Below are 18,028 nucleotides of genomic sequence, written 5' to 3'. Positions count from 1 at the left end.
TGCTTGCTGGGCACGGTTGTGCCGTCGACCGGTGTCAGCAGTCATTCTGGATTGAAAGTGAAGAAACGCGTGTCCTTGGAACAATTCCATCTGGTCGATACCGGGACTGAACTTTCCGATAACAATGGTAAGGGACGCTTGTTTCTTTGCACTAAGATGCAATACCAGTGTGACAGGGTTCTGGAGATCAATTAAGACCCCACCAGTCACTCTCAGCTAGTGATGTCGGGCCAAGATTGCATTAATAGTTTGCAACTGCCTGGGCTGAGCGCTCATAGTACGGAACTTGAGCCTTGCGCAAAGTCATCGCAACGTATCTGGCGACTGCTTTGTTTTGTTGTCTGCTCGCATTTGCCTGTTTGTGGAGCTAAGCAACTCAGAATGCATGTTTATTATTTAGATCTGCCGTCTTCTGGTACGCAATAAACTGTTATACTTTCGAGACTCTTCAGATCATAGGTTTTATGGAAACAGACTGAACATGAACCGAACAGAGTCACTGTCAAATGCAACTCTATCTCACGCAACACAGAATCCAGTAAGAAATCCCGCCGTACAGATTTTTCACACTTCCCTCCATGGACTCAGACAATAAACACTTTTTGGCTCTGAGTAGCCGCTTTGCCTATGGAACCGAAACTTCACAACCCTTGTTCAATTTGATACGGTGTCAGCCTCGAAGAAGTCAAGCTAACGGCGAACACAGCTTAGTGTGAAATAACGTTTTGAAAACCGTTTAGTGGACAGTTTTTGGCCTTTGAGCTCATATTCACAGAATGAATCAGATTCTTTGTCTCAATCTTCGGGCAAAGTCGAACGGCTTAAGTGTGGTTTCGCTGTAGACTGTTTTATCGAGAATAGGTGGAATTTTTTTGCATCGCACCTTAGTTTTAGCCTCCTTGTTCTTTCTTTCCCTTAACGCCCTGTTTAACGCAGAAGTCCTTTTCACTTTCGATTTGGAATACTGGGAAATTCCGCGACGTGGCTCTCTCGCTCCTGACCCCACTTATAGTTCTCAAACTACCTCTACCATCCCTGCTGATCTCCATTCTTTGAGTAGTACTCGTACAACAAACAGTAGTGCAACCATCACCAGTGGCACAACTTCCTCCCTGCCCACCAGCGCTGCTTCCCATCTCGGAAGCATGTTATCCATTTCCACACTGACCAGCACAAATACCCTGATCGGTGGTACAAATGCAACCTCACCCCCTCCAGCCACCGGAGATGGGGATACGTCAACAGCAGCAAGCTTCCATTCCCCCATGCCCACTGCTGGAGCTGCAATCGCTGCGGCTAGTGCAGCCATGCTTGGTGCCCTGTCAGCTGCGCCAACCCAGCGCGTGACATTTATTTTTCCATCACAAGAAGCAAAGACAGACTGGATGGCTGCACTAATTTATCTGCAACTCGCACGGTAAGCCGATTTGCCTTTTGTTCACTTTTATCCACCAATTGAATGCTTATTCCACATTGATGACCCTGTGCTGCATAGATTATCCTTACATGATTCACCTCTCAACTAGCCTATCTCCATGTTTTATCAGTTTTCCGGATTGTAGCGCTCCGCATTCTGTAAGTGTGAAGTAGACCCAAACCCTCAGCTTCTCGGATATATATGTTTTTACGCTATCATTTAGCTACGATCGCCGATCTGCACTTTGAATAACTCCCTCTTAGGAAATGGACTGAGTTATTTCTCATTAAGGTGGTCCAAGTCACGTGATCCGGAAGCGAATGGCTGCTCGATTAACAACTTCTGGAATGGAAGACCCATCCGATTCGGGGGCTGTTTTCCTTCCCCAGTGTTTATTGCAACATGTCTCGACCGGTCGCTTGAGAGGCTGCGAGCCTATTGACCGGAATCACTGGGAGGTTACGTGATTCGAGCCCAATCGTGGCCTTTCGACTGCTCTTATCAATGTCTGTGCGACCTGGCACTATCTCAGACTATCTGTCTCGTGCTACATTCGGGTGACATTGTTCCCTGGCTTTAGTTTGATTTTACTCGCTCAAATACCTCTTTGCTCCCCCCGTCTAAGTGTAGGCTGGAAGCCTGATAGAGTATGAAATGCTAGGAAGTATGGTGGGCAATATATCTTCCTGATGCTCGGGCTGAACACCATTTTAAGTGGTTGGCCAAAGTAAGTCTCATCTAAGGAGGTCGTAGCCAGTGAAGGAGCCTGGAAGGGGCCAAGTAATGTTTCTAGTGAGGAAAAACTTTGCCAAGCTTCCTAGATCGTACTACCAAACTCCCAAAAATGTTTTCAACGGTAAACTAGATCTTCTATCATCAGGTTATTTTTACCGTGGGACTGTTCTCTTTCGTGAGAAACCGCCTTCGGAGACCGGTCAGAAATGGCTTCTGAGAGTTGATGATTACCACTCGATAGTCGCTTTTCAGGGTCCACTTACGACTGGTCTTTTATGTGAAGTGGTCTCTCCTTAGGGTGACAACTGTAGTTCATTTTGCTTATCCAAGACCCCTTTTACATCAACCTCTCTCTCTCATTCAACCCTCAGACTGTTCAAACGTTACATTCGGGATCTACCCCGTCAAGAAATTCCCCTTGTCCTACCTTCGCCCACCATCTATCGGTAGGTCGGCTATCCATGTTATCATATTCTTAATGTGACATTCTATGAATAACGTAACGTAACCTCAAGCAGGTCGTGTCGATTTTGCTTATCAGCTATTAGTAATACACCATTGAGAGCCAAGTGTTCGACTCCACTAGTTTTATCCTAGTTTTATTCCCTTCTCTTAGATGGATACCATAGCGAACTCTTCGTTTGTACCACAAATATGCTTATATTTAGTCGGTCACTGCACACTGCATTCGAATGAAGGTCAGGTTACAAAGATTGGTGCAAAACCCGCAGAAAATAACATATTCTGTAAACCAATGCCATTAGGCAGCTAAGAAGTCTACTGGCCCTACGGCGACGGGATCACTTCCTTAAACGAACTGAAATGATCTTGATCAGCAAAGGCTGGTGTGCTAGGAAATACGCTTTACTTCTTGGGATTCCGAAGCTATGACGATCGTTACCATAAAGCCCCCAACACACTGATAGTAAGACAACCAACAAGAACTTTGAATAGCCTTGTTAATGCTGACTCGGAGGTTTTCATCAAGAGTGATCTTACTGATTATTTCTGTCTGTTTCGAAACTTGGAAAACCCGGTCATCCTACTTGACCTGAAGAAACTCTGGTGCCAAAAGCGAGACTTTTCCCAGCAATAAATGTACAGGTTGTTGATCGATCATTTGGGAACAACAACTTCTCGATTGGTTCCAACTTTGCCCCACTAATAGGCGAGTTTTCTGTTTCAAAATGCTCGGCGAGGTGAGAAAATAACCGAACACAATTAGCGAAATGCACTCATTTGCGTACCAATCTGGTTTTGACAGGAGACTCACCTGGAACTCAGCTGATTTCGTTTATGGCACAATTAGCGAAATGCACTCATTTGCGTACCAATCTGGTTTTGACAGGAGACTCACCTGGAACTCAGCTGATTCTCGTTTATGGTGTCGGTGAGTTTTCAGCAACCTTATGAATAGTGCCTTACATCTAACCAAAGACAAAGTTTGGAAAACAGTCGTGGTCGTATCTGAATCAACTTTTTGAGTGTTTGGACAGTGCCTTGTCGAGGCAAGGTATCAAACAGAATAGGTTTTCCCCGTTTCTACGTAGGTATGAGAGACCAGTGCGAATGATTTGAAGAGCTGAATCTGTCGATGATTGGTGCAGCTTCATGCTTTCAAGATGGATCAAGCCATTGTGCTACTGAACACTGCTTGATACTAAGAGGTCACGATTACCTGGCTTGTGATGTATTCCACCGTTTAGGTCCATCACACCTACTCTTATCAAATGTCTTCGTAAGTAGTGGCGGTTGTATTCGATTGTGATGATTGCTCAGTTTACAAAAAAGGCTTGCGCCATTATGGATCTCGTTAACGTGGCTGCAACCGGTGCATACAACATAGGCCTAAACATAGCAGGTTCCAAGAACAATGGCCGATCAGATTACAATAACTCAGTTTTTTCGCCTCACTAAATGAGGCGGTTTGGCGGATCACTCAGGGAAAACCACATATTCCCATTGAATAAAGACGACAAGGAGGACGTAACATCCATTGCTGCAAGCAGGGGACTCAGACTTTTGAGACGTTTTGCATTTATATTTAAAAGACTGATAGATCTTATCGTTAGATCTATATCGGTCAGTTGGGACGAACTAGGGAGTTGAAGACCGGTGGCTTTTGTGGTAAACAAGTGAACAGTAGAGGAACTGTCACGCCTCCTAACGAGTCTTCTCTGAAGAACGTTCGGTGCAGCAAACCTAAGGATCCGTTTTGCTTATACCCATCCACTCAGTACATATCTGGAATGTAAATTTCACTCCTCCGTTCTTCAATGATAATCTGTTTCTTTGTTTGGAAATGTTCTGAAAACTTCGTGGGTCACATGATTTGTCATCTAGCTCCAATAATAGCTGAGCATCTAACGTCCTGCATTCGAACCGAAGAAGCTGAACACGTGACCAGTTCAATTATAAACCACCTGATCCACACGAACCCCCAAGTCATCCCGGCTCAGTCGTTCATCGTGATTTATCGAGTCGTGATTTATCGTAGTCGTTCGAAGAGCTTCTGCGGGAACTTACTTGAAACAGCGGAGGTGATTGCAATCAAACTGACTGACCACCACTCCGTCATCGAAATGGGCGAGTGAAATCACTGGCTTCACCTCTTGGGAGCCAGTTATTTCTGAGCTTTAACTACACAGATCTTACTTATTATTCACTTAACCTTTTACAATTCATAAATGTGCCTGTCTGATGAGAGTTATATTATGTTGCATGTTCTTAGCAAACAACGGAATTGCCCTCTGAGTTCACCATATTTACGTCGGTTTGGTAGTCATAACAGGTGTGTTCCTTGCTACCGTTGGTTCCCTCAAATATTGTTGTGGACATCCCCACCATTGGACTCACACAATAACAGTCGAACTTAATTTTAAGACTACTGTTATATCTGTTGATTCGCCAATCTGTGGTATTTGCTGCTGACCCGCTCCAGTGCCTATTGCCGAAAAAAGGCTCACAGAAGGGAACACAACAGCTATATCCCGAACAAGCGAGTGCGAGAGCGTGAGTGCGTGCGAGTGCCAAAGTACAACGGTCTCAAGCTATTTGTCGGGGGAACGCCGTCTGTACTTGGTCCAGTGCCGACGCACGCGGTCTCGCTTTGGTACGAGGCTGTGACTTGCCGCATATTTTGAAGGGGCGTTGCCTGTCTGGTCAGCACCTAGCGCGGCTGAGGGTCTCAGTAGATTTCGGGCATTCAGTGGTTGCTCTCAGGAATGTGACCTTCCTGACAACTACAAACCAACAGTGTATGTGGAGTGTTTTTAGGTGTCGTGGCAGTAGGTGAGCCAGTGAGTTAACCGTTCGCATCCGTTGTATCACAGTTACTCAGCGTTCCGCACTTATGAGATGTGGCGTGTCTGTGTAGCGTATGATTCATTTGGATGTGACAACTTGCCGCAATCTAAATCGTTCGGTAGTGACTGAGTGGAGAAAAATCTCTGCAATGGGTCTAAGTACCTGAGCGTCTACGAAAAAGCTGTAGTACTCAGAGGTCTCATCCATAAATGGTCCTTTTGTTTTGTCAGGATTCAGCTCTTTTATTGTATTTCTAAGCTAAGTGGATCGATCGGATAGTGTAGCTCTAAGTAACCCTGTTCGGGAGAATCCTGTACGTTTCAGGTATGGTGAACACGAGGTTATCCAACACGGATCTGATTGCGCTTCTGAGTTAGTGAGTTCAACCCATAGGTCACACAGCTAGTTGGGCGTTAGGGTAGGATGTTGCCGTCGTCCTTTGACTCAACGTTATCCGTCTCGGGATTTGTCTACACCATCCGGTCATCGGATAACTAAGCGGGTTAGATAATGTCGCATATCGTTTTGCGCGAAAGAGTGTCTGGTATGGTATATGTGCACTTCAACCCGTATAAATTGGATGCAATGAGACCGGAAGCAATAAAAGAGGGCAGTTATAAAAGTCAACGGTATACATGACCGGGACGACGTAAGCCCAAATCAGCTCTTTATGTTTTTAGCGCGACCATTGATGGTAGGTATTTTGGGTCAACTCACTCCAGAAGTACATGTGGCATTGTAAACAGTACGGAAGTGATGGGTTGATTAGCTGCGTTGTTGAATCCAACCGGTAAGTCTGAAGTGATCTCACTCGACTGCATCGCATAGCCATTACAACTTTTGAAATATTCGGTTCCACAGTTTAGGTCACTGTACCTCCAAAGGTGTAGTGGAGTTGGCAAGTTGAATGTGTGGACTGATTGTGGATTGTATAAAAGAACAATCATTCCAGACAGGAAACATTCCGGACAACCAAGTACGAGCCCTGTTCTCATTTAATCTTCAAGAAGTAGCTCTTTTGAAATTCATCCAATATTCCTCTTTATACTCCCTAGTGTGAAGCTTCCGTACCACGTGTACTTTAGGGTTTAAAAACCATAAAACCATAAAAATCAGGGCTCGCTCCGTTTACTGTGAGTTTTCCTCCCCCGTGTGAATGAGGATTTTCTGTTTTAGAATACTGGTTGAGATTGGGTGTCGGATAGTCGAACAACCTAATACTCCTGTTCCGTTTGCTTTCTACCCGAAGGTTCGCTGCGCCAGACTCCATCACCAACGTTCTTTTCGATTCTGACTTGCCAGATAGCAGCGTGGAGATCCCGGTGATTCGTGCCGCCACCATGTTGAAACTAATTGAACGTATGACTTATCATGCCTACTTCGATCGGAAGACCGTCAATGTGTTCCTGTTGGTAAGCTTTGGTTGTCTGAGTTTTGAAGAATTCCGTGGTACGGAACGTCGTTCGTTCCCTTCTAACGTTAAACGGAGAGCCGAGAACAAGGGCATTGATTTGAGTTGCAGTCATTGGACCGCACATGTATCGTGCCGTCCATTCCCACAATAAGCCTTACCTGCACCATGCAATTACCAAATATCGAAGTCGATTTTAGCGATGTAGACCGTCGTGATGAGGATTACCGATGTGGATGCTATTTTTTCAAAGCGGGACAACGTGTGCATTTGTTGGTTCTTGATCGGTCTTGTGGCTGGGCTTAGGGAAGCATCACACCCATTTTCTTTCGTTCTGAATTCTTGATGTTGGACGTTTATGGTATGAGGACGTTGTTTCCGTTTTTTCTGTCTGTAACAAACACTACATTTTCCCGAAACATTCATCACTAGTGTTGCTGTCAATGTTGCTACTGCCGCTGATACTACCGTTGTTACTATTACGACCGATAACTTCCCATAATAATAATAACAGTGAGGTGTCACTCGCGCTCCACTTTACGCCCGTTTTTTTCCAGCTGACTGGCAGTATGTGTTGTCAAATAGTCAATAGTACGTCACGCCTGATATAGACGTTGCTGTTCTCCATGCAATTGACTTTTGATATGCCGTTGCTCGTACTAGTTAGGTTGATCCATGCATACGTATCAGCTGATCTGGTGAAGCGAACGGCCTGCTACGGTCTTCGATTACATTGGAAATCCGAGCTAACTTATTCTCAACAGCTTGGTGATTCGCTCGAAAGTTTGCAATATACTGTCCAGGATTCTCTTAAATTGAGGCTGTGTTGGTCCCTGGTCTTTGCAGCACCGTTTTCTACCGCACATCTAATCATTTGTCAATCGAGTGCCCCACTTGGCTGTTTCGTTATCATCAACGCGACCGGTATTGCTAGTCCTGTTCAGTCTCGTCTAGTTCCCTTATCCATGACCCGTTTTTAAAGCTTCGCTATCGATTTGGCTTATTATTCGTTTATGTCGCAGACCTATCGCCGTTATATTACTCCACTGGAGCTCTTGGATCTTCTCATAGAACGGTTCAAAATTCCGGAACCTGATTTTGCTGAGGCCGCGGAACAGGCCGGAACTGCTTGGGATGCAGACAGTCCGCTCATGGTTGCTGTACGTCTCGAGAAGCGATTTCGTTCGGTTTACAAACGTCGAGTTCAGTATCGGTGAGATTATATTCTCATATCAAGTTATTTGTATTGGTTTATCAGATCTATTTGTGCATCTCTTTGTGAGCATGTTATGACGTGAATCTGGAACGAAAAGTTAATAAGCGAGATTCCGACATTATTATTCCTATTACTACTATTACTATCACTACTACTATTGCGTGCACGTTGGCTTTGGGTAAACAGTTGTCGCTGTCCCGTGATATTACTTTCAATAGTTTGTCATTGGTTTTTGTATTTTTTACTTGGAAATTGATTAGGCTTCTAAAGCTATATTTCCTTCATCGTTTGTCCTCCGCTCGCCTTACAGCAAGTTTCCCGAATTCATGCAGCTTCGGCGACAGATTTGAGCTACCGTTATTTATTCGAAAGTCCTGAGTTCGATACCTGTCACTCACATTGGGTCTGTCGATCATCCTCTCCGGATCGTGCGTGGGTGTTTTTTAACTGGCTGCACAGCCATCAGTGACATGTAGCCGAGCGTTTTGAACTCAACGCATTTTGAAATACTGCATTCGATGAGTTATCTGCACTCTTTGACATTAAAGCGAATCGTTTTACGGGTCAGCGCACATCGACCTCTACCAACAAATTCACGTTTTCTTAACCAACATTTCATTTGCACCGTAGCTTTGGGCTTGGACGGGGGCGAAGTAATCAAAGCCTCCTGCATACGAATGTTTCGTACCGACAAAATCTTGGAAAGCTGCAACGTTTCTGACTCAGTAGTTCAGTTACAGATGGTGACACCAGTGCAGACTGAACCGCATGTTTGTTAGTGGTCCATTTCCTAGCTGGATTCAATTCTCTATGTTGAGACCATCATATGGTCTACCTTCCACAAAATAGCTGAGTGGAACTCGTGGGACAGGAAGTTCTACTTCCTCTGGATCATGCTGTGTTCCGGCCCGGTTCGGATATTTCTCCGAGATTTAAGTAGTGCCAGTGTTCGGTCTGATATCCAGCACTGGATATCAGGCTACAGTACGGGCTGTTTTGCTGTGTGGCTGTGAGACTTGGTCTGTTGGATCAGTGGAACTGAGATGTCTTCAGGTGCTGGACAAACATTGTGTTGAAACCGTAGTTTGCATGAATTGGTGTCGGCGAATCCGTAACCAAGCAATTAGAAAGCGTGTTTTCGGTGCAATGGAGACTTCCACTGAAGAATGTGTACAGATCCCGAAGCTGCGTTGGTTAGGCCATGTACTGCGTATGTTGAACTATCGTTTGCCAAAGAGAGTTGTTTTCCGTGTGCAGTTCAGAGTGGCGGAAGCAGAGATGTAGCGAACCCTTGACCTGGCACAGAGGTATGGAAGAGATTACGAAACTTTTGGGTGCTGTTGGCGCTACTCGCCTTCCAGGATGGGGACCGCGTGATCCCCACTGCACCTGGTTGGGGACGTTGCAAGATATGGCTTCTAATTGATATCAGTGGCGTTCTTGTTGTAGTTTCTATTAAGGTTACTTGAATGAGTATCTGGAGATGTAAGCACCTTGGAATGATTGTAGTGAGCTAGTATGACGTCCCTTCCCCGTCCACCTGTATCCTTTTCCTCACAATAAGGCTTTCAAATGGATCATGGTTGTGTGACTGCGAGACATCAATGATGAACACTGATGCCATCAATGACGATGATGATGAATTTTCGTTTATCCACAGCTTCGTTTTCTCCCCTGATTACGGTTGCCATTTATTGTTGTTACAGAGTCCTCAATTTCATTATCAAGTGGGTGAAAAACTCGTCATTCTACAAGTTGGATATTGCACCTGATCCAGTGGTATGTCGACGACTTCTGGACTTTGTAGACTCAGTGGATGCATTGCATTTAGCCGAAAATGTGGCGAACATTCGAAAGTCACTTCGGGGCGATCGGGTTCGTCTCATTCAAACGATTCAGCAACTTCCCCCGGATCAGCTTGACCTGGGGTTGGTCACCCGACCAGAAGATGTGAGGTTGACTAATGTGAGTATCCAGCTCCACCCTGTCTAACTTTCTATTCGATCCTTTTGTGACTTCAGCGAAAGCATCCCGCTCGAAAATAAATTGTCCTCATTAAAGCCGGGCTGAAGCTAGTTATGACTAGACTTGGTAGGTAGTCACATCTACTTCGAGCGTATTGTCCCTCAAATCATTGGTTATTTTATACACCGGCTTGTCACATTTTCCTGACGTCTTCCTCAGCTTCAGAAGTTGTCAAACCGTAATGTAGCAGTCGGCTGTAGTCGAAATGAAACTCTTAGGTGACTTGTGGATGTCCGAAAAGTGGATCGGCTGCGGTGGACGCTTATCGGATACCAGACACGGACGCGCACCAAACCCGCTGCCAGCCAAGCTTGTTCATATTGCCAACACGGACAGTTCGCACAAGAAGCGCTCCTCTGGACTGGTTATTAGATGACAGCATTCAAATCTAAACCTGAGGTCTTCGATCTGTTGGTCCAATCATCGGTTAAATAACTAGTCGAAACCCACTTTGCTGACGCAAGTGTCGCATTCAGGGCTGCTGGACTTCAGCGTGCTTTATACAGCTCGATTGCTTATCTCCTAAATGGTCGACTGAACGGAAGGGTTGATGCTTGTCATCCATCTGGTTCATTTTTGGGAACAATTTATCCCAGTCGTCTATAGCCTTCGGTTTCGATGTGATCGGTCCTGTTCCATTTTATCCTTCTAGTTAACCCGGTTCAAACTCAGGTAGGTTGGCACTCGAGTCAAGCATGTTGCTACCACTCCAGCTGCGTGCCTTGAGTTTAACGGGATTATTCTGTCCAAGGTGGTCAACATATACTGATTTGTCCAACGCCTTGAATGGCCAGTCAGGCAGTTTTATTCATCGTTCGAGGTATCCAAGTCTCTTGTGACAGGGAAATGTATCACGATATCATTTTCACCACCTGATAGTACAGAAAGCCGAAGATAGCGGTACTGGATAAGCTGCTAGAAGGATTCCCAGGCCTATTTAGATTTGCCAAGCCCACGGAAAACCTCGAGATATTTTCTTCAAGGTATCTGGTGAGGTTTCCTGATCGATATGGAATACAACTTCCCCTCGGAACTGTCCTAATTTATCTTATTGTCAATCCTAGATTTGGGCTTGATGTCCCATTATGCACAGATCATTCTTTCCACCTCTCTAGGTTCACCCGTTGGAATTGGCGCGTCAGATTACGCTGTACGAGTGGGAACTTTATTCTCGCATTGAATTCTGGGAAGTAAATGGTAAAGAGAAAATCAAAGCACCGAATCTACAGGCCTCTTTGGACTTCTCTAACAAAGTATGTTGGGTGATCCTTCCAAGTTGTATACATTGTAGAAGTTTTCTATGTATAGTCATCAGTGTTTCATTGAGGTTGAATGATCCCATTTATTCTGCTCTTTTATGCCGACACTCTACAGTTCTGATGCAGCAATCGGTCAAAGCCTGTTGCTGTCACAGCTGTTGCTTCCGTAATTGGTCAAGTGAAATGCTGAGATTGCGTGTCTGTGGAGTAAAGCTTTCTCCAACCCTTGCAGAACAGTTCATGCTTCTCCAGTTATCGGTGGATCGACTAGGTTGCCACCTGCTGTTACCGAAAACCCATGCAAGTTCGTGTTTACTGCACCAGTTTACCTTTGTCTTGTGAGCCGTGTGTTCTGCCAGGATTCCCGAAGCTACTGTCCACCTGGTAACGTGTATCTGGTTCACTTCAGCCTCCCAAGTTGACATCCTCTTCGGGGTGCCCAAACCAATCCAACGTGATGACGCCTTTCGTTTAGCTGTCATTTCTTCATTTTCTTTGGACATACTGGAGCAACATGTCTCTTCGGATTGCGCCTTACCACTTATGTGACACTTGCGCGGAATTCGTACTAACGCTTGTGTCTGTCACACATTGGGTGGTGCCAACGAACTTCGTTGTAGGATAATTACCCTGATTTTCCATGAACTGTATGTGGAATTGTCGCAATTTCTCACTGCTTTGGGTAATTTCGGAAGCACAAGATCCTCGTGCTGGATTTTTCGGATCCTCACAATACCCGACTGATAATCTACGGTGACCATGCCTAGTTCTTCCTCCATCTCTCCTTCTCTGACATCCTCAAAGGCCTTCGGTCTTCACGTAGTTCTAGAATTCGTTCTATAGCGCTGTGGAATCTTCCAGATTGTATCCAGACACCATACACTGGGTTTCCATCGCAAGATGTGTTGGTGTGCGGAACGTATATTGTTTAATGTTGCAAATCAATGCAAGGTAGGTATGAAATTTCTACTTGGAAAGAAGAACTTTCAAATAATTGGATTGGATTGGAAACCGTCTCTACGATTTAATTAGGCTCTGTTAGTCGAATTACTACTCTGGAGTGAATCGCACAGAGGAAGGACGAATAGGAGCTGTCTCATTTAGGCATTTTTATAACTTCAGTTGTACCCAGTACCCGCAGAAATCAACTACGGGTAGTTCAGGTCGTTCTTGCAGATGGGATCTCGGACTGAATATAACAAAATCTGACCATTAAGAAAAAGGAAACTTGCCAAACCGGGCAGATGTCGCTTCAGTAAAGTGGTCGCTGTAAACGCGTTCTGTTATTACTGAAAACCTGTGTGTAATGTTGGTAGACGATGAAGGCAGTCATGGTGACCTTTGACCGGATCAGTTCATGTGGGTGCACCTGGTGTCTGCGTCGTGCAAGTTAAGTGCTTGTTGGTACCACGAATTCTATTTTTGTGCTATCTGTTACTCAAACCTTTTAAACCGATTGCCGCTTTTCAATAACTTAAAGTGCGTATTCAATGTTGAGTCCCGTTACTGTTATTCTCTGACTTCATTTCTGTCAGCTCAAATGGTGGCTAGTGCACTCTATTATGACCGCAGACCATCTGGAAGATCGTGTAATCATGCTTCAACGTGTCGCCGATCTGGCCATGCTGTTCGAACAGTTGAACAATTTACAGGGTGCTCAGGAGGCGAAAGCAGCCCTACTCAGTGCACCCGTATTCCGGCTACATCACACTTTCGATGTGAGTTCACGGTCTTCTACCGCATTTTTGGTACATCTCTGACCTTATTTCTATCGAAACACGTCAGGGCCTTTCATTTTTCCACATTTCCAGACTTTGAAAATTTAACTTCTTCTTGTTAGTGGTTTATGTGCTAAGATATATTCTGTAACTGCTAACTCTCCGATGGATATGTTATCCTGTAAGCCACTGTGATCTGCAAGTCCACGAGAATACTCAACGTACTCTGATTTAGTACTGATACTGAAGCTAATATTGTTAACTTATTTTGTGAAGTTGATGCTTAAGTTGTTTTCTGAGCTCGGGTTCGAAGTTTTTGCAGAATACTGGCTCACGAGTGGGACCCAGTGTCTATAAATATCTTGGTTCTGTCCTATGTCTTTACCACACAGCCTTCAACTCAACGTGGTTGCGTTCTCAGTTCGCAAAGCAAGACGCATTGTGTGGTTATGATTCGATTTTTCCGCATTTCAATGACATACAAACATGAAAATAGGTATCTCATGAGTGTCCTTGTCAAATCTAATGAATTCGTTTCGGAAATGAGCTGAAGTTTTCGAGATATATTGAGTTGATTCTATGGGGACTCAATGTGCAATAAAGTGACTGCCATGCGTTGGAATGAGTATTAGATCTGTCTTTTGCGGTTTGTCATATGTATGCGTACACTCAAAGTGAATTTGACACACAATTAGGGTCCGAGAGGAACCCAGTTCTCCGGCACGCTGAGATTTCTCCGTCCCATAATCACCGGTTTTACAGTCTGCCTTTGTTTTTGGATGTCGCCCAATATTTACATCCATGCCATCTACTTTTGGTTGTCAGTCCGTGTGTAGGTTTCCAGTGCCTACACAGGTCTCACTTCCTATTTCCTCTGGTTTCATTCGGTACTGGCAGTCTAAAGATATTTCCCATTCGGCTTCACACAATGTGAGTATCTAATGGATTACCCATCATTGTGTTCCCAATCCACATTACATTCTGGTCTTTCACATTAATTATCAGTATAAAGTCGTACGGCAGATCCAGATATCAAGCTTCGTTCATCTGCTCAGCAACTAGGACTGGTGCATAGTTGTGGAAAGGGACATTACTCTTCCTATTTTCTGGCTCTCCTCTTCAGTCAGAAGAGAATGCATTTTCTGAGGTCACGCTAATAGCATTTCCACATCTTCTCAGCCAACCTGGTTATCTTTTGTGTTCTGAAGAACCTACCATAATTATGACGGTTCAGTACAGACTGCAATTTGCAAAGCCAAACACAACGGCTTTTAGAGGTTACGTCAGTGTACTTACAGACTGATCAATCCATAACTCTTCACGTGATCCAGTTTGCGTATTGTTGAAGCCCTCTGCTTCACAACGTTCATTGTACGCTGTCTTTGGTTTCCACCTGTCATATGCTATATTTTAAGCTGCTATGGTTTGAATCCGGGTCATCTCAAGGCAATGATTGCTCATTCTACCAACTTTCGGTTTGACCATATATAATTTCCATCCAGAATCATCTAACTCGTGAGACTGTCGCCATTCGAACTTCCAAATCATCCCTACTCTTCAAATCGACTAGGGCCAAAACCAACAGTAAGACCTAGATCGTCGAAAAATTTCAAAAAGTTTCATGCGTGACTATACCTTGACTTATTACTTCGAATCGGCCAAGACTTGTTAGGCCACATGCTTTCTAGTTGCCTTCCGACAAGCACCGTACTGCTGTTGCCCTAGATCCGCGATTGACGACTAGGTTTGCACAAATTGCGATCCATTGGTTGTCCCATTGATGACCTTATTTGACCATATAGAGCTTCTTTGTTCGACCTCGCCTTTGAAAGCGTATGAACACATCTTTCCGTAACAATGTAACCACCTTGCGCTCTGCAGTTGCACGAAGATTACCTAGGTCAATGATGTCACCTCGTTTTTCAATAGCTAAGTGGGTGGTGACTGTTTTTGCTCCAGATGGAATCCGTTATCGTTCTAGTTTTCGATCTACTTGATGACAAACTGATACGTGAGGCCTTGCCGATTTTTTACCCCCTCGTCTTCATCGCCATCCTCTTTGTAATGTTAGTTAGAACCCACGGCTTACTTCACCTGGATTGTTTAGCGTCGCACCACGTATTCGGGCATTTAACTTGGCTGGCACTGTCGTTCAAGACTGTCGTGAGTAGATAGAGCAATGATACACCACCACCCCGTTCTGGCTGATACGTGACTAAGTACATTGCAGTGAATACTGTTCGTGGTTGAGTACTGCTGTTTACTCTTCTTAGCTGTATCGCCCATGTGCTTTCCGGTGATTTGCTATCCGCGATGTCTATTATGGTGCTGAATTTGTGGTTCTAGACTGCCTGGCTTCAACGCTGGGGCGAATTCATTGCATGCGGATTACCAAAGCCTTGTCACATTTTAAGACTCACTTCACTAACCAGTACCAGTATCAAAGAAATTTGAAGCTGGTTGTCCTGCGAAGGAGTTAGTTGTGTTCTGCACAAATCTGAATGATTAGATCAACGAAAAGGGTAACAGTTTCTGTTTTAGAAACTGCCTTGTTTACACAAGTGCGATTTAATCACACTGTTGATCAGTCGCCCGTGGCCGAACGTTCTAGACTTCAACGAATAACCGGTAGGTTATGAGTTCGAATCGCTGGAGATTCGTAAGAAGTGTATTGCTGAGGATTCCTTACAAGGATGGAACTATGCTTCTCAGCATTCCGGAATCCGACATTCCGTTTACAGCAGAAAAGCTAAATTAAAAATGCCCATGTATCACAATATCGAAGCTACTTTTATCGAACCGTTTCGTTGTATAACCTTTGGACCCCATGAAGAGCTACTGTTCGAGCGAGGTGGCGAAAGTTTCCACATTTGGACTTCTGCAACCCAGATTCTAGTATATTTCTAACATGTAAGTGTCATTATCACCGACTAATATCGCATAATTGCATTCGGACTGCTGAAACCTTGGAATAGTGACTGAATGCTGTCGAACCTATCAGTTTTTCATCGCCCCGTCGAGTGGTGTTTTAACTGAACTCTGCTTTATGCTTAATTCAGATCAGATAGACTTAAGTGTGATCATTCTTCTTGTGCTCGAGATGTCAACTGTTATCTGTACGTGGATTTTTGCCAATGTCAACTTCGTGTGAGTTTCAACGTCAAATTGATTGTGTGATTTGTTTACTGTCAAAAATCCAGTCCCACGTCAATATACAGATTCAGCTTGAAGAAAAAATTGGAAGGTGATGACACTGATTACGGTTGGACATAACAAACAGGTTGCTTATCAGGGCTCTAAGTATTCGTGATGTGTTTGCAAAAGAGAATCTACTTTGACTCAGGAACAACCCGTAGCTCTGAAAAGCACTGGGCTAAACACACACAGCCCCCCTGGTCCTTCAGGCACCGCGGTTAACGACCTATTCCATAAAATACAAGATACGCTGATACTGACAACCGTCTTCTGTTTGTTGCCGTTTCCAGCTGAACTATGGCTGAAGATCCTGTTCGTACTCCTATCCTCACGATGTCTTAGGCATCATGGAAGCTAAGCTCGCGCCGACAAAGCAATCTCACACCTCATCGGCCGTTTTCGCCCATGTGTAAAACGTTTACTGCTTTCGTCGTTCCAGGTCAAGTGCTTTAAGCTCATCTTGGAATTGTATAACCTGTATCTGCTTCTTTCTAGTCAGACTGAGTCATTGAAAAAATTTTGCCACGAAATTTCGGCCTAATTATGTAATGACAACTCAAGTTTTCTACTAAGGGAGTATCTTCCTTCACATTTCGTTTAAAGTAGCCCGAAATCGCATGTTTCTACTGCACTTCGAGATGCGACTCGACGGCGGTGGGTTGCGGTTCACGATACTTCTTGAGACAACCGGTTCAGTCATAAGCAAGGGACGCCCCACCTTCTCAGTACTCGCATCCATGAAAAGTCATCATAATACTCGAGCGTGGAAAGATGCAAGTTTTATTTAATTTGGAATTTGGATAATAGACTCAAGTAAATCATGGATAGAAATATTCGGATTTGTGCGAGGTAAAGGAACATCCTGTATCAAAGTGTAGGTTATTTTAAAGCGTGATTTTCAGCCAAACTTATGGATCAGATGGCTTGTGTGATAAATCGTTCTTCGTTGTGTAATAGTAATGTTTTAAAAAAGAAGTCCGCTAAACACTTTCCGGCCTTCACATTCCGCAGATTGCGAACCACTAAATTAGGTAGACTAAGATAGTCCACATCCAACTGAGTCAGGTGATTCGTCTGCACTCGAAAACGTTTCCTGTTGTATGAAAGAGAATTCCGCTTTCTTTTTTTAATTGTTTCATCGAGTCCCAGGCACGGAAAACTAATTCTGCTGACGATCAACTCGTTGTTGACTTTTTCATATTTCACTGGCCGAAGCATTATGTTTCATCGTTACATCTCCTACCGTTGGGTTTTGCTTGTCTGTTTTTTTTAAATTGTCATCCACCTACTTACGTGGTGTGATTTTCATCTCTCCTGGTTTTCGCAGGCTTTATACTCGAAATGTAAAACACATCATCGCGCCTTATTCGACGAGCTTCGGCGCTCTGTGGAGGAAGAGGATGGGGGTGAGTACGTAGCAGATTATGAGAAAAAACTCCATGAAGTCAACCCACCTGGTTTGCCATTCATTGCTGTTGGTGGGAAAACTCATCTGATTCACCTGGAACTGAAATATCCTGACTGGATCACCGTGCCGAACAACACCGGTTCAGCCTCACCTGCATCCTTGGAGCGGCTGGAGTCTGATTCAGTACCGCTCATCAACTTCTGGAAATGTCACCAAATTGCCGACCTCGTCGAGTATTATCTCTCTTTCCAGCAGACCCCGTACAACTTCAAAGTATGCGACCATATCAGAGTGAGTTGTATTTGACGTCTTTAATCCAAACGAATTAGCAGCCGATT

At 44.4% G+C, this 18,028-nt stretch overlaps 1 protein-coding gene across 1 annotated transcript in view; it reads left to right on the top strand.

The window, feature by feature from the left end:
* T265_09371 (hypothetical protein) overlaps positions 1-18,028 on the top strand; it is a gene marked incomplete at both ends in the record, with an annotated part of 67,259 nt that overhangs the window by 30,958 nt on the left and 18,273 nt on the right. Inside the window, 9 exons of the mRNA XM_009175414.1 lie at positions 1-127; positions 895-1,417; positions 2,450-2,602; positions 5,783-5,834; positions 6,664-6,907; positions 9,746-10,050; positions 11,226-11,363; positions 12,905-13,087; positions 17,610-17,981. The exon at positions 1-127 is cut by the window's left edge and continues 410 nt beyond it. Coding sequence (XP_009173678.1) covers positions 1-127; positions 895-1,417; positions 2,450-2,602; positions 5,783-5,834; positions 6,664-6,907; positions 9,746-10,050; positions 11,226-11,363; positions 12,905-13,087; positions 17,610-17,981 — 2,097 coding nt within the window. The remainder of the gene's footprint in view (positions 128-894; positions 1,418-2,449; positions 2,603-5,782; positions 5,835-6,663; positions 6,908-9,745; positions 10,051-11,225; positions 11,364-12,904; positions 13,088-17,609; positions 17,982-18,028) is intronic.

This window comes from Opisthorchis viverrini (assembly GCF_000715545.1).
Source record: "Opisthorchis viverrini unplaced genomic scaffold opera_v5_271, whole genome shotgun sequence".
Classification (NCBI taxonomy): Eukaryota; Metazoa; Platyhelminthes; class Trematoda; order Opisthorchiida; family Opisthorchiidae; genus Opisthorchis; species Opisthorchis viverrini.
Note: the sequence above shows the minus strand (reverse complement) of the source record. Positions and strands in the feature narration are given on the sequence as shown.